Below are 23,861 nucleotides of genomic sequence, written 5' to 3'. Positions count from 1 at the left end.
AACGCCCAGGTAAATCCAGAAGGGGAGAGTGTAATCGTCCATCATCATAGAAGAAGAAGAAGGAGGAGGAGGAGGAGGAGGAGGAGGTCCAACTGATTTACCTGTCTGGCTTGTTTCTCTCTCTCTCTCTCTCTCTCTCTCTCTCTCTCTCTCTCTCTCTCTCTCTCTGTCGGTCGAAAGTGAGTGTTCTTCCAGGTTAGTGTCAGTCAGTCAGAGTGTGTGTCTCTCTACCGCTCTCCCTCTCTGCTGCTCACACACTCTGCCCTGTGCACAGCTCGTCCCTGCCTCTCTCGCCCTCTCTCTCACTAACTCAGTGTATATATAGAGGAGAGCTGCAGGGGGGGAGGGACTACAGGCTGCAGCCCTGCATCTAATCTGCAGCACACACACACACACACACACACACACACACACACACACACACACACACACACACACACACACACACACACACACACACACACACACACACACACACACACACACACACACACACACACACACACACACACACACACACACACACACACACACACAGGACATTACATTGACTAACATTAATTTTCTGTGGACTCACTCTCACCTTAACAACAGTTAAGGTGTAAACCTCTAAAAACTTAATCCAAACCTAAAGACTCATTTATGCTCAACGTTGGAAACAAACACAGAAACAGACGGACACTCAGGGTTAAAGTGACCAGATCCAGATTCATGATCCAACACCATCGATCAATAACTAAACACATGTGTGAATATCGACGAGCAGACACACACACACACACACACACACACACACACACACACACACACACACACACACACACACACACACACACACACACACACACACACACACACACACACACACTCCTGCAGACAGAAGTTCTTCCAACAGGTTATGACGTAACGCAGTGTTTTAACTTCATTGTTGCAGAAGAAGCGACGCCCTGTTTATCCAGGAACATAAATATGAATTCAGCAGGTTTTTAATAAAGATCAGCTCAAACTGTGAGTGATTAGAAAACAGAAGAGGAGCAGAATCGCTCGTTGACCAGCGGTGGGGGAATAAAATGATCGTTCATTAATCGTAATCGTGATATTGAGTCATATCGCTCAGCCCTGGTCTGAGGTCGTCCAAGTCAACATCTGTTGACATGTGACCACAGCACCTATAGCCGGTAGCAGATGATTCTATCATTTCAGTACATGATGAAGACCATCTCATGTGGCTGAGAGCTCCAGACGATGAGGTGGGAACATTAAAGTCCCTCCGACCTTCATCTCAAACACTTATTAGTTCAGCACAGAGCTGCTGTTTGTTCGCCGTCGTCACATTGTGACGTCCTGTATCTCCACGGGACAAAGAGCCACAGAGGAGAAACGCCAGCAGCTTGTTTCAGATTTCTAAACGTTTACTGACTTAATGTAAAAGTCTGATTTACAGAGCAGCTGTTCAGCACGAGGCTTCAGTTAACCTACAGACTAATGTCAGATTCACACAAAGACACAGACACACACAACGTCAGAAGCTGTTTTAAGACCTGAACTGAGGTTCGCACATGTTCCTGAAATGTTCTAGAGGTTCTGTCTGTGAGAACAAATGTCTGAGTCAGTGTCTCTGGACATTTTCTGGATCTTCTCCTGCAGCCTCCTAGTAAAATGTGTGTAACATGTCATGTGATGTAATGTGTGGAAGCTTCCCAGTGAGCGAGTGGACGTGTGGATGAGGTTTCTAACACGTGACGGACGTGAAACTGGAAGAACACAAAGATCTATTTTTCCGGAGTTCATGTTCGAAAACTAAACCACGGTGGCCGAGACGTATCACACAAGCGAATTAATGGAAACACAACAATAAAAGCCACACAACAGAAACAGAATCCCACAGGAAGTGAGTGACAATAGATGTTGACAGTGAAGCGAGCAGTGTTCTTACTGCTGTCAGTCAACCAGCCGTCTGCAGCATCCATGAAGGAGGAGCTCACCTGCACCATCTCCACTGAGACATCAATGTTTTGACTGTAGAACATGTATCACAACCACATTAGTGAAAACTAAAGAAGTGTCTCCTTGAATCTAACGGATTGAATCTGATGTGAAACAGATGAGTCAGAGGTTTGTGACGAGTCATCTGATCAATAAGAATTATTGAGGATCCAGGTCAGTCAGCAAGTGGAGAACTTGACGTTGGGAGATAAAGTGTAGAAACAGTTTGGACCATCAGAGTCGTCTCTGCTGAGAATCTTTTAGTTTTGTGCTGCAGCGTCTCCTCGGTGACCCTGACGTGAGCGGCGATCAGGATCCGGGTCGGCGACTCGGCGAGCATTGTAACCTGTCTGACACGATTACCTGCTGCTGCGAACACGCCCGCTGAGCTCTAACCCCTGTCCCTTAATCCCAGAAGCGTTTTGACGCGCATCACGTCCGACACGACCGAGCAGCCGCTGCTCACGTGTCCCAGATCAGCTTTACCAGTCAGACCGTGACCCCCCCGGCCTTGCAGGGATGTCCCACAACCTGCAGATTAAACACAAGACGCTCCACAGGAACTTGACCCACAGATCCGAGACCGCACACAGAGTCCAGACTGTCGGGTCACCTTGGTGAAGCTGCATCTCCACCCTCTGTTTCAGCGAGGACGAGTGTGTGACGAACGCAGCAGGATGTTACTTCACAGAATCCCCAGAGAAATAATCCTTTATTTGTTTAAGTTGAAGCAGAGGACACGGTTCTTGGTCACACACAGATCAGCAGCACATTCTTTACTCCAGTGGAAGTATCTAAAAACGACTCCAGTAAAAGTAAAAGTCTCTGTACTCAAGTAAAAGTTCAAAGGTTCAGGCTCTGAAATGTCCTCAGAGTATAAAAGTACAAAGTTCCCCCTGGAGGTCGTTTCTATACCGACTGAGACTCGTGTCACATTAATAAACTTCGAAGAACCTAAACCCATCTTACGTCAAATCAAATAAAAACAATATCACAGGTTAAAACAAGAAAAGATTTGTGAGCATTAAAAATGTTCCAGGATGAAATGTGTTTTCTTCTCTGCTTTGTCTTCTTTTACGTTGTGTTACGTCCGTTGTGCGTTGTGCGTTATGAGAGACACACAACAAGGAGTGGAGTCCATTAAAGCTGAAATCTGTCCTGAAGTTGAGGAGTCAGCACTTGATGATGCAAAATAAAAAAACATGGTATTGAAGCAGTAGAAAGTTCAGATATTTGTATTAAAATGTTGTGAGTCTCGTGTAAAATAAGTGAAGTATCTATAGTACAGTAAGTATTTTGACTTGGTTACCTCTGAGTGTTTCCTTCCCTCCTGTCTGTGGCCTCAGCTCTAAGCCCATTGGTTCCCAGTGAGGACACGAGGAAGAACGTGACGCAGGTTTCCAGACTCAGTCACGTCCCTGACAAGAATAAACTGTCCAAAGTTTTACTGTGCAGGTCGAGATCAGGATGTTCTGTGAGTGTTATTAAGCCAGTTTATCTCTTATCTGATGTCCTCACACCGTCTGCTGCGTTCAGGGACCATTATGAATCACATCACGTTTTCAGCCGTCGGCCACCAACAGACCGAAAAACGACTTCTGACGGTGAAACAAGTCGAACTCCTCTGTCGTCTCAGTGAAACTTATTTTCCCTCGTGTGAATCTAATTCGTCAGCTCATAACAAAATGGCGATCAACAAAAAATCAGTTCAGAAGAGAGAAGTTACAAATTTCCTCTTGATGAAGCAGCTTCACAGATATATTCATCGAAATATTTAACACACATCAGCATATCCAAGAGAATAAAAGCTCATTCATGGTTTACATTACGGTACGAATGTTGAGGGGGGGAAATCATCTTGATTTTGGCTATTGGGGGTGTGTGTGTGTTCTGAAAATTATAGTAAAGTAGGAACGTTGTTGATGAAAGTGGACTTTTCATCCAACCAATGATCCATATACTTAGTCTTGGGAAACTGAAATCTTTATTCGCCCTCCAGAAGATTTAAATCCATTTGAATTCCTACAGCCAGATGATACAAATTCTTTCCCCTCCTCGTTGTGGCCCCATCATCTGAAAATAAAGACGATCCGTAAGATTCTTCAATACGTCATTTACTAATATATTGATTGAATCCAACCACTGAACTTTCCAATTTCTAACCCTGGCCAGGGCTGCGGACTCTAACGTTCAATCAATACCAGACATTTTGTTTTTATTAGCATTGAATTTACTACCATCATTTATAACTACCGTGTTCCATCTATCTTTCCTCAATAACAGATCCATTTCTATCCCTTATATATATTTTTGGTCTCTGGTGCCAAACACCACATCTGCATAGGAGATCTTGTGCTGACTTCTGACCTCTCGCTCTGCTTTCAGAAACTGACTGCATTCCCAAGAAGACGCCAAACGATTCGGTCACTTCACATCTTCCAATATCGTGATCTCCCCCGCACTTTGCACACCTGCGGCTGCAAGACGTCGCAATGTGTCCAAATCTTTGGCATTTAAAGCACCGCAAGGGAAGTCGTCCATAATTCTTCTCTTGATAAGCCAGACAAGCAATTTTTACTCTTTCTGGAAGAACTTCACCAGAAAAAGTGATCAGAACGGGAGCGTTTGGACTTTAAATCCCTCAAACTCTTTTATTTCTCCTCCATTAACACTTTCCTTTATTTCCTTCTCTGACAGTTCGGCCCAAACGCTGTAAATTAAACCTTTTACATGTTTTGTTTGCTCTAAATTTATCACTTCCACCTTTCTTTCTCTTTCATGGCTTTCTTCTAATTGCTCAACATTTTTACAAACCAACAAGATTTGTGTATTTGCAAGAATTCTTGCTTCCGATGCATCGCCCCCTGATGATCGTGTTCCAGCCACTTTCAGAGGCTTCGCCGCTTCAAACCCTCCTGCTACTTGGTCTCTTATTTTAAACATTACTTTAAATTATTATTACCTCTTGTTATCTCTTAGGCTTTATCTCCAGCTCTCTCCGTTCTCCATGGTGAACCACAGCCAGCAGGAGAGGAGGAGCTGGGGCATCCCGACCACTTCATACCCTCTGACTCCGGCTATATTTCAAAACAGCAGTACAGCAGTCAAGAGGAGTAGAGCGAGAATATGGCTAAACGATATGATCAACTATAATAATGCCCACCAAACAAATGTACTTACGTCCCACCCACCTACTTCTCTGTGATATCATCAACTTCTCTGTGATATCATCAACTTCTCTGTGATGTCATCAACTTCTCTGTGATGTTATCTCTTTTTCTTTGTCTCTGTCCGTCTCCCTCTGTCCTCAGGACAAACGTCCCACAGTAGAGAAGACATTGTTCCTGTTCTTGGTGCTCGCCTCGTCGAGCTGGGTCTGATTGCAGCTTGTTGTGCCAAACATGCGTCCAGCTCGCTCTGAATGAACACAGCCCATTACAGGCGCTGTGTTTGATCCAAGTGCACATTGGCACAGAGCGCCACGTCTTCAGTGGACCAGCCGCTCCAAGAATCCAGTGTGCAGCGTTTCAGAGCACCGCGTTTCAGAGCACCGCCTAAAAACAGACTGTGACACTATTGGCTTTTTGTTTGGAGCACATGTTGGCGGCTGCACAGCTTCAGACCACACAGACGGTCAGCGAGGGCAGGCGAGGCCACGATCATGACTCCAACCGCGAGGCCCCTGTCCACCCCTGAGGGCCCCAGAGAGCCCAGTCTGTGAACTGATTGATCTGACCTGTAGTGGTTTGTTCTGGTCTGTAGTGGTTTGTTCTGGTCTGGTCTGTATTGGTTTGTTCTGGTCTATAGTGGTTCGATCTGGTCTGTATTGAACTGACCATATAAAACTTAAAACCTTTATTTAAAACAGTTTAACAGAAAATGAATACATTTCTTCAGAGGAGTCGCATGATCAGACGCCAGCAGCGCAGAAGAAGAAGAGCAGGTACCGAAGCCTGGAGGGTCAGTTCAGAGAGCGTTTCCAGTTTGAACCACAGACTTAGACCCTGGAACATGTTGCATCTTCTCACATGAGCTCTTGAGTCCGAGGCTGAACTCAGTCACTGCAGGAAAGCAGCTGAAGGATGAAGTTAAGTTTCATAATGCGGACACGGGCTGGACAGGGGGAAAACAACATGGTGGGGGGTGTCGGGGTCATGTGACCTTCTCGGAAGCGCGAGGACAAAGCGGTGGGAGCGGCTCAGCACGTAGGGCTTCTGGTCCGGTCTACTAAGCAGCACACAGGGAACAATGGAGCTGCAGATTGAGGTCAGTGTGTCACAGATTTCCTCTGCAGAGCTCAGGCCGCTCCGCCACAGCTGTTACCATGGAAACCAGTCAACACCTGTTCAGTGGTCCCTGGGCTGAACTACCTGACGGACCGAGGGCGGCGACCTTTAAAAACTTGGTTCTAATCCTTTTACCTGCAGCTGAAGAGTGTGTGTGTGTGTGTGTGAAGGAAACATGTGAATCAATTAACTGATAATTATTAGTTTTCAATAATTATATAATTATTATGAATTATTACTCTGTGTAATAACTTGCATGTTTATTAGGAATAAGGAGAGGATCTGACGTCAGAGAAAGATGAAAGCTGAGTTTCAGCCTGATGATGAATCTCCAAAAATGAACGACAACAGCAGAAGATGGTAAATGACATTAGACAATGGATGGATGGTCGATTCAATTTATTTATTATATAAATCATAAAATATCATAAAATACATAATCTCAAGGCACTTTACATGTTAAGGCTGAAACCTTAAAGATGGCAGAGAAACCAACAGTTCCCAGAATGAGCAGCACTTTGACGACGGTGGAGAGAAAGAAACCTCCAGCACCAGACCAGCGGGCGCCACTTCCTGCTCCTCTCACCTGAGCCTCATCGTCGTCCAATCAGATATTCACCGGTCGGATCGAGTGTCACCTCGTGGATCTCATGTTTAACTCCATCACGGTCTGTTACTCCTCACACCCGTCGTCTCCTCCTTCTCCTTCACTGAGGTTTGGTGGCTCTGGGTCTGTGTTTGATAATCACATGACGTCGTCATTGTGATAAATATGATGCTGCTTCATGTGGCTATAAATGTCAGTGAAGAATGTCTTAGGAGTCACGGACATGTCTGGATTCGAGGACTTTATTTGTACATTCATTTCCTGTTTATTTCTTTAGAATCAAATTATTTGAGTTTTCTCTCCTTCATCATTCTCGGTTATAACAAATGATCATGTTTTAGTTGAGTCTTTGTTATGGTGGATTCATTGAAAACTGAGAAAAACTCGGTTTCACAGATAATCTCTGTAACTTCATGGGGGCAGATGGATGCGTCTTCGAGCTGATTGGTCACAGGATGAGACAACGTGAGTTACAACTGATCTGGAACATCCTGCCACAGAACGTCTGTGCTGCGGTTTGAACACTCTGACCTGGTTCAGGCTGTTTTCTCCAATTCAACATGTGAACGGGGGGTGGGGGGGTTTCGGAACAGTCAGGACTCGGTCACAATGCAAAGTCAACTTCCTGCTCCGGCTGAAGAATGCTCCCTTTGTGGAGGTGGAGGTGCTGCTTCGAGGTCAGTGTGTGCTCGTCTCTCATTAGAGGATGGCGTGACACGAGGACACAGCCCGATTCAGACGCTGTCAAAACGCCGCATGTCCACAGTAAACAGGAACAGCAACAATACGTCGCCGCGCACGCCTCATTTAACCATTAGTGCTTCAGCAGTAAACAGCATATTGTCTGTGTGAGCTCGTTGTTCACATGTGAGCTCATGTCAAACTGCCCGTGGATCAGAGGGAGCAGGAAGACGCTGGACAAGCCGTTGAACCGACCAGTCTCCGCACAGACGAGTCAGTGGACCGGTGACTCAGTGGACCAACAAGTCGCTGGACCAGCGAGTTACTGGACAGACGAGTTTGAACAAAGTTGAAGTTGGTTTAAAGAGGAGTCTAGAATGTGATCACATAATCAGCTCACTGAGCATCTCTTCATCTTCACACACCCTGATTATTGAGTAAGGGTCACAACACTGGTCTGCTTCATTAAACCTCTGACCTCACAGTGACCTCTGACCTCTGAACCCACCCTTCAGTAATGACCCTCCTGTCAGAAAGAACTGAGGGTCTCACTGGAACCAACAAACACTGATTACTCAACAGTTAATCTGAACGGGCCCGAGTCCAGGACTGTCCCTGACCGCGACACTAATACCTGTTCCTTTCCACAATCCTGTTCTTGGACGGCCTCCGTATTTACTCAGAAACAACAGGTTTAGATCATGTCAATAACATGTTGAGAACATGTCAATAACATGTTGAGAACATGTAAATAACATGTCGACAATGTGTTGAGAACGTTTTGGGAACTTGTAGAATATGAAACCCTCTGTTTCTCAGTGTGCTCCAGCTCTTCTGGACAGTGTGTAACAAACAGGCTACAACTTCTCTTTATTCTTCTTCCTCCGTCTTTATTTAATTATTTAATCCTCATCCACACATCCACAGAACACGAGCCCCCGCCACATTCATACCTGTCCCCCTCTTAACAATGGCAGGTGGGAAATAGTTACTCGGTGGCAAGTGGACATGCAGCTGCAACGTAAATACCACACATGAAAATATACGAATGAAATAATTATTAAAGTGCTATAAATGATAATGAAAGCATCATATATTTAAAGTAAACTTAATTCTGCCAGTGAACAATAATGCTTTGGAATTATTACTATTGAAATATATAATATGTAAAGAACATAGAACATGTTGAGAACGTTTTAAAAACATTCTCTGCATGCTTTCTTCTCAACTTTTCTCAAGATGGTTTCATCATGAACATGGTAACATGTGTAGAACGTGTGTAGATCATGTTGACGACATGTGAAGAACATGTTAGGTTCCTTCCTGTCTCCCAGCGGTTCTTCTTTCAGTGAACAGGTAACGTACAGTTCAAACCTTGTTCCTTCACTTTCAGGAAATGATCTGCGGACAAAACAGAGTCCTGGATTAATGGCTCTTACATAAAGCACCGCTGTTGTTATTGTTGTTTTGGAACGAGGTGGCAATACTACTTGTCACGGTCCCTGTTCCAAACGTAATGTTCCTGGTGGCGAGGTAGTAGGTGAGCCGCTAAGCAGCTTGGCAGAAGGAACTGCTTTCAACAAACGGAGGTTGGGTGTTCTAAGATAGTAGACAGCTTTAGCAGGATTGAACGGAACCTTTCCAAAAGACAATCTGACCTAATGCTTCCTGTTAAGACGGGATAAACCCACTGTGGACACGCAGCTCGACGCTACAGTCCGGAAACACAGTCAACACACAGCTGAACTCTGGTCTGACACCAACCAGGTGTGACACCAGGTCTGACACCAGGTCTGACACCAGGTCTGACACCAGGTCTGTCACTAGGTCTGACATCAGGTTCACTTCACTAAAGCCAAGATTTGCTCAAACAAACATGGTAAACATTGTTATTCAGAGTTTGAACCATGTTGTGAACACACACACACACACAGACACACACACACACACACACACACACACACACACACACACACACACACACACACACACACACACACACACACACAGAGAGACACACACACACACAGTCTTAATGGGATAATGACTACAGTTTGAACATGAAACTTTTTCCAAAAAATCTGTTGGGGCCAAAGCTGGATTAAACTATGTCTGTGTGGGGAGGAATCCACCAGAGCACACACACGCGCACACACACACACACACACACACACACACACACACACACACACACACACACACACACACACACACACACAGACACACTACATTACATTAAAATCAGGTCTGACATTAATTATCTTGCGGTTAGAGGCAGGTCTGTAGATCAGAGTTCACAACACATATGACATGTGTTAGAAACACGTGTCCAGACCAGGACACCAGAGGACCAGAGGACCAGAGGACCAGAGGACCTGGCTCCTGTTGCGTGGACAGTCTTCATGGAGAAATTATTCTCAGAGAAATCAATGAAAATGTTGAAACATTTTCTATTTCAGAGTGAATCAGAGTGAATGAATGTTTCATTAACATATGTTCCACTAAGTTTACTGGAAATCTGTTCAGTAATTTTCAGTCCTGGGAAGGAAGAAAAGAAAGAAACAAATTAATGATTAAATGAAGGAAGGAAGAAACAAACCATATGGACGTATGCCTGAGTATTTAACTGAGAAAGAATTGTGCAATATTAGCTTTTAAAGTTTGTGATCTCGAAGTTCAAACATCTGGATCTCACAATCTGAAGAAGAAGAAGAAGAAGAAGAAGAAGAAGAAGAAGAAGAAGAAGAAGAAGAAGAAGAAGAAGAAGAAGAAGAACCGAACTATACACAGTTGTCATGTTCACTGAGGCAATTCAATGTGCTTTACATAAAATATAAACTGTGTCATCGTCAGTGTAAAGGCTTTTTATTACAAAACGTTAGATGGATAGATGGACGGACGGACGGACAGACAGACAGACAGACAGACAGACAGACAGACAGACAGACAGACAGACAGACAGACAGACAGACAGACAGTTTTTCATAGACTAAGTACGACCTCAGTCTGATCGCACGTCTCCTTCCATCTGGACATTAAACGCATCATAATCTATATGAGACACAGCTGAAGACCAACCTGTGAATATTGCCCCCCCGCTCCTGGGACCTCTCTTCCTGTCCTGGCTGCTGGTGACTCGTTCCAGATGTTCTGTATCTTTGTTCACCTCCTCCTCCCTGTCACATCTGGAGGAATGGTCAGCTGTCCACACACTATTGAACATGTCATGGAATCGCACACGTCTGTACTGACCTCAGACCGTGAACTGAACCGATGAGCCTGTCCTCTCAGTCAGTGTGTGACGATCTGAGGTCGAGACCAGGACAGGTCAACTCGGATGCGTCCCGTCAGCCAGGACGCTGCACACGGCCACTTAGTCTCCACTAATGACGACGTTTTAATGAGGACACTGGTTTTTAATGAGGGCGACTGAAAGACGGACAGAGCTGCAGAACGACAGCAGGTCCTGGATCAGTGACAGAGGACATCGTGCAGAAGCAGACGAGTCGCTCGCTAACGTGATGATGTCATGTTAACCCTTGGAGCGTCCGCCACCATGTGAACAAGCATTAATGCCCCATCCCCCCCACAGCAGGGCTCCTCTGTCTTTCTTTCTTTCTTTCTTTGCCGGTTGTCCAGTCAGCGCCGGTCTATCGTCCATTTCATCTCTTTCTTCATCTCTGTCCTGGATGCGTTGAGGGTCCTAGTGGCCTCCGGGGGCCTCCGGGGGCCCAGCGGGTTCCAGCTGGTTAGTGACTTCAGTTTATATTCTCCCTGAGTATGGGACGGGGGGGTCTGGAACAGCTGCTTAAATATTAAGTTTTGGTCCTGGGGGGTGAAACCGTTGTCTCTGTTTTTGACAGATGATGAGTTTATGACTGAGAGTCCAATGACTCAGGCCAGAGACGGGGCCTATAGGGGCCTCCAGGGGGGGGCACACTTTAAACACGAGCCCCAGTTCAGACGAAGATGTGGTCAGTTTGTAGTTATATAACACACACACACACACACACACACACACACACACACACACACACACACACACACACACACACACACACACACACACACACACACACACACACACACACACACACACACTGATGATGAAACAATATAAATGTCTGCAAGAGATGCAGGACTGACCCCCCCCCCCCTCATGGTTTCATGATAGCTTGTGAAACGTGGTCACATGACCACTGCTTCCTGTTGTAACTCTGTACTTGTATGTCCGCTGATATACACAAATATATATACAGATATAAGTTTTTCATTCATTATTATTGACTGATGAAGTTCTTATGCCTGGGATTTGATGTAAACGTTTATTAGATATGTATATTTATATATATGATATTTAGGGTAAATTATTATAACCGAGTCAAAGTTTATAGTAAATAAAGTTTGATGTTAAATAAAAACACGCTGCTGTAGCTCTGCTGCCCCCTACTGGACACGTCCTGCTCTCGCAGCTCAGCTACACTGACCAATAGGAGGAGACCTAGAGCGTTACCATGGAAACGGCGTACAGCGCAGAGGGACGGTAGGAGGCAGCAGCACAGAGGCTAACAGCTAACAGGCTAACAGCTAGCAGGCTGGTTAGCGGACTGTTAGAATATGAATATGAATATTTGATATGACTCCCCCGGTTGAAGTCAGACATTCAGACCCGAGTCCCGCGGTTTGATTCGCTGCACTTAGCATGTTAGCATGTTAGCCTGAGAACCAGCCCCCGGAGCGACGCGCCAGCCGCATATTACGCCGTTAAAGAGCTCATGTGCTCGGTCCGCAGGGAGACAGCACCGACAGCTCCACAGACGGTGAGGATGCGAGTGAGCGGCCGGACTGGGACAGTGTGACCCGGGTCTGTGGCTCTCTGGGCGGGGACTGTGTGCCGAGACACGGCAGAGCTGCGCGCCGCCGGTCAGGCCCCGAGTCTGGGATGAGATGCGGCGGAGCGGAGGGCCCGTTAACCCGTGCTAACCAGGTGAGCCGAACCGAGCTAACCAGGTGAGCTAACCTGTAAGATGCTGTCAGACGTTCACGGATGAAACATGGGCCGCACCATCAACCACTGCTTCATCAACAATCGATCCTCCAATTTATAATCAATGATTAGATCTCTAATTGTGATTATTATATCTATATCTACAGATGAGCAGGTAGTGACTGATTCTCACTGTGTTTTCGGTGGATATTAAAAATACTTCATGTTAGAAAATTAATTCAAAATATCAGAATAACTAAATCCATTAAAAGAGGTGTGTCCTGTTTGCCTTGGGAATCATCTGACATGATTTGTGTCAGAGTTTAACATCATCAGACCAAACCAATCAATAGTGAATTCATTGATTAGTCTCAGAGAAATGACCCGATCGGTTAATTCATTATTAAAAGAGTCTGATTGGTGAACTGAAGGTTGGTTGATGGAGCAGATGATCGTGTGATCCTGATGTTGATTCAGTTTGCAGGATGGATGCGTGCAGTAGGAACCCGAACCGCACGGCGCCGGTTGGTGAGGATGGACTGCACGGCGCCGACGTGCCGCTCTGCTCCCGCACTAATGGCTGGAGTTGGCCGCCTCACCCCTTCCAGCTGCTCGCATGGCTGCTCTACGTCTACTTCGCTGTTACCAGCTTTGGCGTGTTCATCCCCCTACTGCCCGCTCACTGGATCCCTGCAGGTTACATCGTATCCTTCCACTAAATGTAGACGGTCACTGTGATGGAGCCTGGCGGCCCCTGAGGGCCCCTGAGGCCCCCTGAGGCCCCCTGAGGGCCCCTGAGGGCCTCTCAGGGGCCCTGTTCAGAAGAGATAATAACTCAGTGGTGGGTCGTTTGACAGTTAGATGAAGAAAATGCTGTTTGTGTGTATGTCCTTATCTGTGAGTCAGTGCACGGGCATCATGTTTGTGTGTCACCTGTGTGTCCACGTGATGGCAGTGTCCATCGACCCGGCCGACTACAACGTCAGAACAACGAGCCACAAAGGTCCAGTCCCCGTTTTCGACCGCTCCAAACATGCACATGTCATCGAGAATTGCCACTGCTACCTCTGCCAGGTGGACGTGTGAGTAACACACACAAAGACACGGACACACACTCATACACACTCTCTCTATCCGTCCACATCTGGAATGTTTCAGGACTCGTTCACACCTGGTTTGGTTCAGAGCTTCATGCTTTTCAGTTTAGTCTGAACCTAAGTATCAGGTGTGAAAGGTTCCTCAGACCAGAAGAGGTGTTCTGGGTCTGGATCAAACTGAACCAGGGTTCTGTTCCAGAGTGAAAACACTTTGTTGGATTGTTTGGACCAATCACAGGAAGTAGAGACAGCATTAAACAATAGAAGAAGAAGAAGAAGCTGCAGTCTTCACCTCCGACGATAAAATGTCTGAACCACGAGGACGTTCATCTGGTGCATTTGAGTTCACTAGTGTGGAGTACCATATATACCATAATGAAGTTACCATGGCAACACGCACATGCCAGACACACGCCGTCTACAAACCAATCAGAGTCAAGTATAGGTAGACTCCGCCCACGTAGGTGATAAAGACAGGACGTACGTCTGTCAGACAAAGTTCTTTAGTGTGAAACCAAAACTAACAGATCAAATGGCGTGAACACTCCAGGTCCGTGTCCTGGTCCTGGTCTTGGTCTTGGTCTTGGTCTTTGATTGGGAGTCTGGGCTCTGAGACTGGTGGATACTGGGTGGAGTGAACCTCTGATCCACTGACGTGAACAGACCGTCAGTTGTTTTATGTGCTCCACATGTTTTACATGTTTAATGCAGCTCAGCCCCTCAACATGTATAAATAATGAGCTGAGTCTCTAAGAACTGGGTCAGAGGAGCCACACGTCCTGGAGAGTACTACGATACCCATGATCCTCAGCTGCTGCTGTCTGAGCAAACTGAGCAGTGTGTGTCAGTGTGTGTGTGTCAGTGTGTTGATGCTGTTGTGTTGTTTCAGGGGACCAAAGTCTAAACACTGCAGTGCCTGTAACAAGTGCGTCGCCAACTTCGACCATCACTGTCGATGGCTCAACAACTGTGTTGGGAGCAGGAACTACAAGTGAGTCACATGATCTGAGGACTCGAGTGTACTGTCTGTGCTCTGTGTACTATGTATCCCTAGTAGTGCTGAGCTGGCCTGTACCCTTTGTCCTGTGTGTCCTGCAGGTTGTTCCTCTACAGCGTTGTCTCCGCTCTGTTGGGCGTCTGTCTGGTTCTGGTCGTCGCCTCCTACGTCTTCATCGAATTCTTTCTGGACCCGACTAAACTCCGCTCTGACAAACACTTCCTGGGTTTGACCTGATCTGTATTTACTTGATTTGAGTCCTCTGCTCAAAACAATCGCTGTGTCTCAATTCAGGAGCTGCATCCTTCGGAGGCTGCATTTAAGACCAATTGCGTCACAGTGATGCGACTAGACATTTCAGAGGCTCCTTCAAATGCAGCTGACAATGACAATATGTCCTGTCATCCTCTGGAAATCAAGGCTCCTCAGAAGTGGGTGGCACCTGGATTTGGACACAGCGGAAGACTTGCAGTCTACAGAAGTTTATAAAGATTTAAGGGTTCCTAACCCGTTGTTTGTGTGTGTGTGTGTGTGTGTGTGTGTGTTCAGTGAGGAATGATACAGGTGTGTGGTTCGTCTTCCTGCCCGTGGCACCGGTCAGATCAGCAGCAGCCGTGATTCCGTGTCTCGCCGCCGTCTCCGTGTCCCTGGGTCTGTTGTCATCAGTTCTGCTGAGTCACCTGCTCTGCTTCCACGTCTACCTGAGTACGAGCTGCCGCCCCACACACCTGACGCCTGTCTGTCCGCTGAGCTTTGTGTCCACCTGTCTGTTTGTTCACCTTATTTTGTGCATGTGTCTCACTGTGTGTCTTTGTGTGTCCAGTGTGGAACAGACTCAGTACCTATGAGTACATTGTGCGGCAGCGTCATCGTCATGACAACCGAGACTTGAGGAAACCAGGACTAGTGAAGGAGACAGAAGGTCCTTCAGACGGCAGGGTAACTGACTGACACACACACACACACACACACACACACACACACACACACACACACACACACACACACACACACACACACACACACACACACACACTCTGAGGTATTGAGTATCTGCTCTCTGCTGCCCCCCTCAGGACGTGAACTACTCTGGGACACTGGGTTATACCAACCCTCAGTTGGACGTGGAGGAACCTACCACTGTGTCAGCGCGGGGAGAGCCAGAGTAAGTGATCCAGGTTCAGCCCACGGCCTGCTGTGATTGGCCGAGGCCGACTGACCCGGTCCTAACAGGATTCAGTAAACAGTCGCTAACGGTTGTTTCATAACATGGAGAGGCCGGACCTCGTCGCCATGGACACCGTTTTCTTTGCAGTAAACAAAGTGAAATTCTTTGGCCGTGACTTCCAGGAAGAAAACAAAGTGTGTATTGTGTGTGTGTGTGTGTGTGTGTGTGTGTGTGTGTGTGTGTGTGTGTGTGTGTGTGTGTGTGTGTGAGATTACATAAATAACTGTACTCACCTCACTAAACTTTATTTTTGTAGGACCTAGGGACGGGGGGGGCATGTCTACTGTCCTCTTTATGCTGCTGCAGGACAGGGGGGGGCATGTCCACTGTCCTCTTTATACTTATGTAGGACAGAAGGGGGGGTGCATGTCTAATGTCCTCTTTATGCTGCTGCAGGACGGATGGGGGCATGTCCACTGTCCTCTTTATATTGCTGCAGGACTGGGGGTCCCCGAGTTGGTTGTCATAGTAACGGCTATATGTTTTTGGACTGTGACATCATAAACAGGAGTGAGTCACTGACCTCTGACCTCTTGACTAAAGTCGTGGTAGTTAAAGTAACACCTAGTGTCCAGAATGTGAACTGCAGGTTAATACACTCAGTGTGGATCCTTCTTCTCTGAACCTGTCACAGGTAACTCAGGTGTGTGTGTGTGTGTGTGTGTGTGTGTGTGTGTGTGTGTGTGTGTGTGTGTGTGTGTGTGTGTGTGTGTGTGTGTGTGTGTGTGTGTGTGTGTGTGTGTGTGTGTGTGTGTGTGTGTGTGTTAGGTTCCTGGTTAACGGCAGAGTGAGGAGTGTGTCCAGTCCTGTCATGGAGGAAGAAGCTCCACCCACCATGTCTACACAACTGAAAGCAGCAGCACATACACACACACACCGACGCACACAGGTAAACATACAAACACACACTCACACACTTACACTGACATCCATGTTTGTGTTGATTTGTGTTGTTGCTTTTGACAGAAAAAGAAGAAGAAAGTCCGTAAAGTTCCAAACGAGGAAACGAGGGAACACTGCTCGAGTATGGCCCCGCCCCCAGGTACACACACACTTCCTGTGAACAAACAAACCTATAGAACCTGTTTCAACCTCTGATTGTTGCTGCGTTGTTCTCCAGCAGATCCCAGTCTCTCCTCTGTGTCGCTCAGTCAGCGACTTCCTTTCCCCGTCTTTCCTCTGAGGGCCTCCCTGCCCCCCCAGGCCCTCACCTCGGGCCCCATCCAGGCTGCCGCCCCCCCTGCTGAGTACCACTCGGATTCTGCAGAGTCCTTGGAGGAGATCCCGGTGGCGTTGGCCAAACTGGGCTCTTCGTCCTCTGCTGCTGCCGGAGATGCCTCCTCATCTTCACACAGAGCCTTCCCAGGGTTCCCCCTGCCCTCGCCCCAGCCCAGGACTAAGAGGAAGTCCACCTCCTCCCGTGCAAATAAGAGCGCAGCGGAGCTGAGGTTTGAAATGGCCTCCACCCAGCTGCCCACTGTGTTTGTCAGCCGCGCTAGTGGAGAGGCCACTGAGCCCCGAGAGGACGGCTTCAATCTGAGCAGGAGGCAGATGGGGCCAAGACCCGGGTCCAGACCTGGATCAAGATCTGGGTCCAGACCTGGATCCAGACCGGCGTCCCGGGCGTCACTGGGCTCAGGTGCAGCTTCCTGGATGGAACGATAACCTGAGCCAACAATTCTGTTTATCTCTACAATCATGTGCACTGCAGCCACGCACAAGTCTATATGTAACTGACTTTTATTTTGAAGGGTCTTTGTATATCTCACTATTTATTGTTTTGATATTTTTTTATTCTGAAGCCAAAGGCCAGTTCCTGTCTGTGCACAATCTTTATACTGCTGCTTGTTTCTCGAGCTGTTGAGAAGCAGCTCACTGAGTTTGTGGATGTTTGTCTCTCTGTTCCTCTGGGGACCTCATGCCCCCCCTCTCGCCATCATAAACTCCTGAGACGCCATCACTTGTTTTTACTGTTTCCAGGTCTCTATGGTAACCCAGGACCAGAGGGATGGAGGTGTTTTTAGAGAGATGACATCACTTCCTGTTCTCACAAGTCTCTGTTTAGATGCAGCAACAAAATTAACACAGAAAAATGCTCATGCTGATACCCCACGCCCCCCCACTCCAATATTATAATGAATATTATGAACCATTAATTTATATCACAATATCTTTCAGGCACGATTCTTAATATATTCATGAATGAATTTATTTGTATTTATTTTGTAAATCCTTTTTTTTTATTTCAAAATATTTTTACTACATTTTTTCATACACTTTTCAGCCAATCAGAGGCCTCCTCTTCCTCTCTCTTGGATGGTGATTGGTCGCAGGTTCAGACCAGAAACTGATGTTTCCTGCAGATCATCGTTCTAGACGAAGCTAAACTCAACTGTTTGTGAACACGTGTCTCAGTGAGTCTCATCAGATCCAACGTCTCTCTGGACATTTTGCTGTAGCGTTTGAATTAGCTGCTGTTGCTAACCTTAGAGCAAACACCCCCTACCCACTGAAATAAGAACAACTTCTGACTTTCACTGGAACGCTGTGAACTCAGCCCTGACCTCTGACCCCTGAGGTCAAAGGACCATCGGTCCTGACGTGTCTCGAAGTCCTGAATGTTTCAGTTCGTCCCCTCTGAGATTTTGTGACATTTTCTCACCTGTTGAACAATAAATGAAGAAATCTGAGTTTTACATCACGTCTGTTTCCTTCCTGTCATTAGCGCCACTTTCAATCAGACAATTAAGTTTATAAAAGCTGTCCTCACCTGTCTCATGGAGCTGTCGTCACTTATCCTCATCTGTCATCACATGTCTTCCCCTGTCCTCACTTGTCTCATGAAGCTTGTCCTCACTTGTTGCCACCTGTCTTCACCTGTCCTCACCTGTCACATGAAGCGGTCGTCACCTATCCTCATGTGTCCTAACCTGTCTTCCCCTGTCATCACCTGTCCTCACCTGTCTCATGTCCTCACAGATTCCGTCTTTCCTCGCCGATGTGAGCCAAGTTTCTGCTGCTCTAGATTTTACTTCATCGGCTCATGTGACCTCAGAACCATGTGACCTCAGAACCAGGGCCCGAAGCCTCGTTAGTATCAGCCAGTAAAACCACAAGCAACCAATCAATCACATTTATCACCAGTGCTTCGCTCTGGCTTTTATTTTGACAGGCTGATAACTGTATGTGTGTGGTTGCATGTCATCATCCTTCCATGATGTGAGGAGTGGTTGCCCCGGCAACAGGCCACGACAACATCATAACAGCATCAATCAAAAAGGAGCGGCGATGAGAGGTATGAGACACACACACACACACACACACACACATTGTTTGTGTGTTCGGACCTGCTGCACTCGACACTTTGATGACATCAACAGGAAGTAGCTGCGGGCTGAGGACTCTGTCATGTGACTCTGTCCCTGCTGGTCGTCCCGGTCCCCAGAGTCCCCCCCGCCCTCAACAACATGATGTCATCCTGAACCCCTCCCACTCTAACAGCTGCTTCCTGTTCACACAGCCACTGACATGAGGTCACTTCCTGCTGCTCGTGTGTGTGTGTTTTCATTCACACTGTCGGCATGGAGACGGGATGGAAGTGTATGTTACTCAATGATAAAAGTTTGATTGTGACCACAGCAGCATCGCAGGTGAGCTCTGTTACAATCAGACCACACCCAGCTGTGAGGTCACAGCCAGGTGAGTGAGTGTGAGGACGCTAACAGCAGCTGTGGTCATTTAGACTGAGATCACTGGTCTGACTGGATTCACAATAATAAAGTTTTATTTGGCTCTTTCACACTCAGATGATTAAAGATAACAACATGAAATCATGAATGAAAATTAGATTTCTTCCACAAAACCCTGCAGCTTCAGTCGTATCAAGTTTTTCCAGACTCATACGAGGTCATTTTGACCTCTGACACTTGATCAGTTCATCTTTGGGACAACTGAACAACATTTCAAGCAGAATTGAAATATCATGTTCAAGAAGCCACCTTGACCTTTGACCTTCAACTACCATTCATCTGTGTCCAAGAGAACGTAACGAGTTTGAAGAAACTCCCTCAAGTCGTTCTTGAGCCTAAACTCTTTCCTCCCTGTGAGGATCCTGTAGCTCCAGTGATCTGATTGGTCAGTAGTACACAGCTTAAATATCTGATGAGAAGGTCAAAGGTCGTGATCTGATCAATTATCACAGAGATTTCTTAGAGAACAGACTGAGGTACGAGGAGGACAAACCGTCTCTCTGCTGGAGACGATCTGTCCTCCTTAAAGGACACGTTCAGCTGATGCATTGCAGTCCAGAATAAAGACAACAGAGAATAACCCGAGACAGAACCCTGAGGGACACCACAGGAGACATGTAGAGACGGCACAGCAGAACTCTGACAGACTGGAGAACCGGTCCAGGAGAACCAGACTCTGCTAGAGACACTGACCCACTGCCCTGGAGTGGGGGTGCAGTAACAAGTATTTCCTCCTCTGACCTTTGACCTCCAGTTCTGTGAACTGAAAGGAGCCTGCATGGACGAGCTGCTGTACGACCTGCACGCCTCCTCCCCCCTCCTCTTTGCTCTGTCTCTCTCCCTCCCTCCGTTTTATGGCCCTCCCCTGATGTTGGACAGGATGTCGTCATGGCGACAGGGTAAACAGATGATAACAAACCCTCGACTTTTCAGAGCTCATTTGAATCCTGCAACTGCAGCTGACGGCCGGAGGAGAGACACAAGAGACAAGGTGAGGGACGGACTGACAGAAGAAAGACAGGACTAGGTGAGGGACGGACTGGCAGGAGAAAGACAGAGGACGAGGTGAGGGACGGACTGACAGAAGAAAGACAGAGGACGAGGTGAGGGACGGACTGACAGAAGAAAGACAGGACTAGGTGAGGGACGGACTGGCAGGAGAAAGACAGAGGACGAGGTGAGGGACGGACTGACAGAAGAAAGACAGGACTAGGTGAGGGACGGACTGACAGAAGAAAGACAGAGGACGAGGTGAGGGATGGACTGGCAAGAGAAAGACAGAGGACTAGGTGAGGGACGGACTGACAGGAGAAAGAAAAGGACTAGGTGAGGCACGGACTGGCAGGAGAAAGACAGAGGACTAGGTGAGGGACGGACTGACAGAAGAAAGAAAAAGGACTAGGTGAGGCACGGACTGGCAGGAGAAAGACAGAGGACGAGGTAAGGGACGGACTGACAGGAGAAAGAAAAAGGACTAGGTGAGGCACGGACTGGCAGGAGAAAGACAGAGGACGAGGTGAGGGACGGACTGGCAGGAGAAAGACAGAGGACAGTGAGGGGAAAGAGAAAAAGGACTGTGAGGGACTGGGTGAGGGACGGACTGACAGAAGAAAGACAGGACTAGGTGAGGGACGGACTGGCAGGAGAAAGACAGAGGACGAGGTGAGGGACGGACTGATGGAGGACAGACAGAGAAATGAGGACAGACAGGTTGGACAGTATGTCAGGGCTCAAGATTTTAGCTGAGTTTATTTAAATGTATAAATGCAGAAAGTTTTATTTATTCATAATTCAGATACGTGTGTGTAGGAGTGTTAATATGTACACACACACACACGCACACACACACACACACACACACACACACACACACCTTCTGTATTAATCCTCTGCTTCGTGACATGTTCAGGTAAAGACACATGTTCGTGGGATTTCATTAAAAGTTGAGATTTTCTGATCAAATGTTCAGAGACTGAAAAGAAAAACAAAGACGTGTTAAACATCCACAGTGTTTGTGTAATGATTCTCTTTGCCTGAAGGGGGAGACAATCAATCAAAAGTCACCGTGACAGACGGACACTGAGCCAATGTCTCTGTCCCAGAGGACCAGACCAGGATTGATTGATTGATTGAGGATCAGAATGTAGACTTCCTGAATCACAAGTCTAGTGAATGTGACGGCTCAGGGATCATGTGACTGACCAGTGTGATGTCAGTTTGTGATGATGTCACAGATGATGTCATCTGTTGCGTTTTTTTGTGTTGCAGGTTTTCTTGCATCATGGCGGACAGCGCGGACATGGAGCAGCTGCTCGCGGCCTTTAAGAAGTTCGCCATTCGTGGAGACACGAAGGCGATGGGGAAGGAGCTGAACGGGAAGAACTGGGCCAAACTGTGTAAAGACTGTAAGATCATCGACGGCAAGAACGTCACCGTCACCGACGTCGATATCGTCTTCTCCAAAGTCAAGTGAGTCTGCAGACCAGGTCCCACGTTCTCTTCCTGCTTTGTTCTCATCAGTCACATGACTCGACTACCAGCGGTAACTACAGACCGTTGCTAACACTTCCTGTCATTAACAGTTCCACCTCGTCACCTGACCAGTATCATCCAATCACATCCAGGTGTTTCGTCACCTGTCAGGTATCTGACCTCTGCTGTGTTTGTGTGCAGACAGAAGACGTCTCGCGTCATCACGTATGAGGAGTTTCACAGAGCGCTGCAGGAGTTGGCTCCAAAGAGGTTCAAAGGTCAAAGTAAAGAGGAGGCGCTGCGGTCCATCGTCGCCCTGGTGGAGGGAGGAGAACCGTCCAACGCCGGAGTGACGGTGAGAGGATCCGCTATTTGAAAAGGTCATCGCGTGTTTGTAAAACGACCACAAGGCACAGGGCGTTTCATTTGACGGCAGTGAGAAGGTTTAATTACAAGATGTGACACGAACGCAACACAGACATGTGGGACAATTAAAAGTGTCAGGTTGCAGCTACACAACAACAAAACAACACAACACTAACCACACTCCTTCGTCCCTACATGACCCTGGAACATCAGTTCAGTTGTACACCGCATTTCATTGTTGACGTCTGAGGAAATGTGAGAACGTCCAAAAACATGTGACTATCTGTCTACTTCCTGCTCCAGCCTCTGGGGGGACGCCCCTCAACTGTCCCCCAGGTGGCAGCAGCTCAGGTGAAACTGGGCTTTGGTCTGATTTGTTTCCTGTGTTTCATCAGAAAGTGGCGAAGACGGCGGCTGTGGACCGTCTGACCGACGCGTCCCGCTACACTGGATCACACAAAGAACGCTTCGATGAGAGCGGCAAGGGCAAAGGTCGCGAGGGCCGCGAGGAGCTCGTGGACAACACTGGCTATGTGGGAGCGTACAAGAACGCTGGGACGTACAACACCAAGATGCAGGATGAGAAGTAACAAGGCAAGAGGGGGCGCCTGCTGGAGGCTGACAGGAAGTACAGCTCCTACAGGACTGTGGATCTGTGTGTGTGTGTGTGTGTGTGTGTGTGTGTGTGTGTGTGTGTGTGTGTGTGTGTGTGTGTGTGTGTGTGTGTGTGTGTGTGTGTGTGTGTGTGTGTGTGTGTAGACATGGACATGTCCAAAGTGGTGTAGTTTGTAAGTAGTGATCATGTGATCAGTCTGCTCTCTGATAGGTGGGTTTTCATTTGACAGCTGTTAAACTAGCACGTAAGTGATGTCACTTCCTGTCAGCTGACTAATCTCCAATCAAATGTTCAAACAGCGGCAGCATTTGGATCGATGTTGTTTAAAACTGGAATCTGACCTTTGACCTTTGCTACAAAGTTGAAATCATGAAAAATGTGTCTTAATGTTTGTGTTGACGAAACTGGAAACAAATGTATTGAACCAATAAAGAACGAAAACACAGTTCTCTGTTCTCCGTGTTCATCATCCTCATCATCATCATCCTCATCATCATCCTCATCATCATCATCATCATCATCCTCATCCTCATCCTCATCCTCATCCATCCTCATCCTCATCCATCCTCATCATCATCCTCATCATCATCATCCTCATCATCATCATCATCCTCATCATCATCATCATCATCCTCATCATCCTCATCCTCATCCTCATCCTCATCATCCTCATCCTCATCCCTCATCCTCATCCTCATCATCATCATCCTCATCATCCTCATCATCCTCATCATCCTCATCCTCATCCTCATCATCCTCATCATCTTCATCATCATCATCATCATCATC

At 47.1% G+C, this 23,861-nt stretch overlaps 3 protein-coding genes across 10 annotated transcripts in view; 2 read left to right on the top strand and 1 right to left on the bottom strand.

Moving 5' to 3' along the window:
* The window catches only part of hsd11b2 (hydroxysteroid (11-beta) dehydrogenase 2), an 18,493-nt gene extending 18,170 nt beyond the window's left edge, over positions 1 to 323 (bottom strand). Inside the window, exon 1 of the mRNA XM_035144800.2 lies at positions 1 to 323. This exon is cut by the window's left edge and continues 238 nt beyond it. Coding sequence (XP_035000691.2) covers positions 1 to 48 — 48 coding nt within the window. The 5' untranslated portion in view covers positions 49 to 323.
* Positions 324 to 12,091: 11,768 nt separating this feature from the next.
* Positions 12,092 to 18,565, top strand: zdhhc1 (zinc finger DHHC-type containing 1). 2 transcript variants are annotated; one of them, XM_035144279.2, is made up of 11 exons: positions 12,092 to 12,547; positions 13,025 to 13,251; positions 13,454 to 13,629; positions 14,534 to 14,635; positions 14,743 to 14,867; positions 15,191 to 15,346; positions 15,465 to 15,580; positions 15,718 to 15,806; positions 16,638 to 16,758; positions 16,836 to 16,911; positions 16,993 to 18,565. In XM_035144279.2, exons 2-11 carry the CDS (start codon positions 13,033 to 13,035, stop codon positions 17,532 to 17,534), a joined length of 1,722 nt encoding a protein of 573 aa, XP_035000170.1. In that variant the 5' UTR covers positions 12,092 to 12,547; positions 13,025 to 13,032; the 3' UTR covers positions 17,535 to 18,565. The 2 variants fall into 2 exon arrangements, with proteins under 2 accessions (XP_035000170.1, XP_035000025.1); XM_035144134.2 differs by having other exon boundaries at positions 16,990 to 18,565.
* A 1,944-nt stretch (positions 18,566 to 20,509) lies between these two features.
* Positions 20,510 to 23,520, top strand: tppp3 (tubulin polymerization-promoting protein family member 3). Of its 7 annotated transcripts, none has more exons than XM_035146137.2 (4): positions 20,510 to 20,609; positions 21,887 to 22,087; positions 22,292 to 22,445; positions 22,852 to 23,520. In XM_035146137.2, the coding sequence occupies exons 2-4, from the start codon at positions 21,900 to 21,902 to the stop codon at positions 23,044 to 23,046; spliced, it is 537 nt and encodes a 178-aa protein (XP_035002028.1). In that variant the 5' UTR covers positions 20,510 to 20,609; positions 21,887 to 21,899; the 3' UTR covers positions 23,047 to 23,520. The 7 variants fall into 7 exon arrangements, with proteins under 7 accessions (XP_035002028.1, XP_035002454.1, XP_035002293.1 ...); XM_035146563.2 differs by having other exon boundaries at positions 20,572 to 20,683; XM_035146402.2 differs by having other exon boundaries at positions 20,590 to 20,721.
* The last annotated feature ends 341 nt before the right edge of the window (positions 23,521 to 23,861 follow it).

This window comes from Hippoglossus stenolepis, chromosome 1 (genome assembly GCF_022539355.2).
Source record: "Hippoglossus stenolepis isolate QCI-W04-F060 chromosome 1, HSTE1.2, whole genome shotgun sequence".
NCBI lineage: Eukaryota > Metazoa > Chordata > Actinopteri > Pleuronectiformes > Pleuronectidae > Hippoglossus > Hippoglossus stenolepis.
The sequence above is the reverse complement of the archived record's forward strand: the minus strand, read 5'-3'. Positions and strand labels throughout refer to the sequence as shown.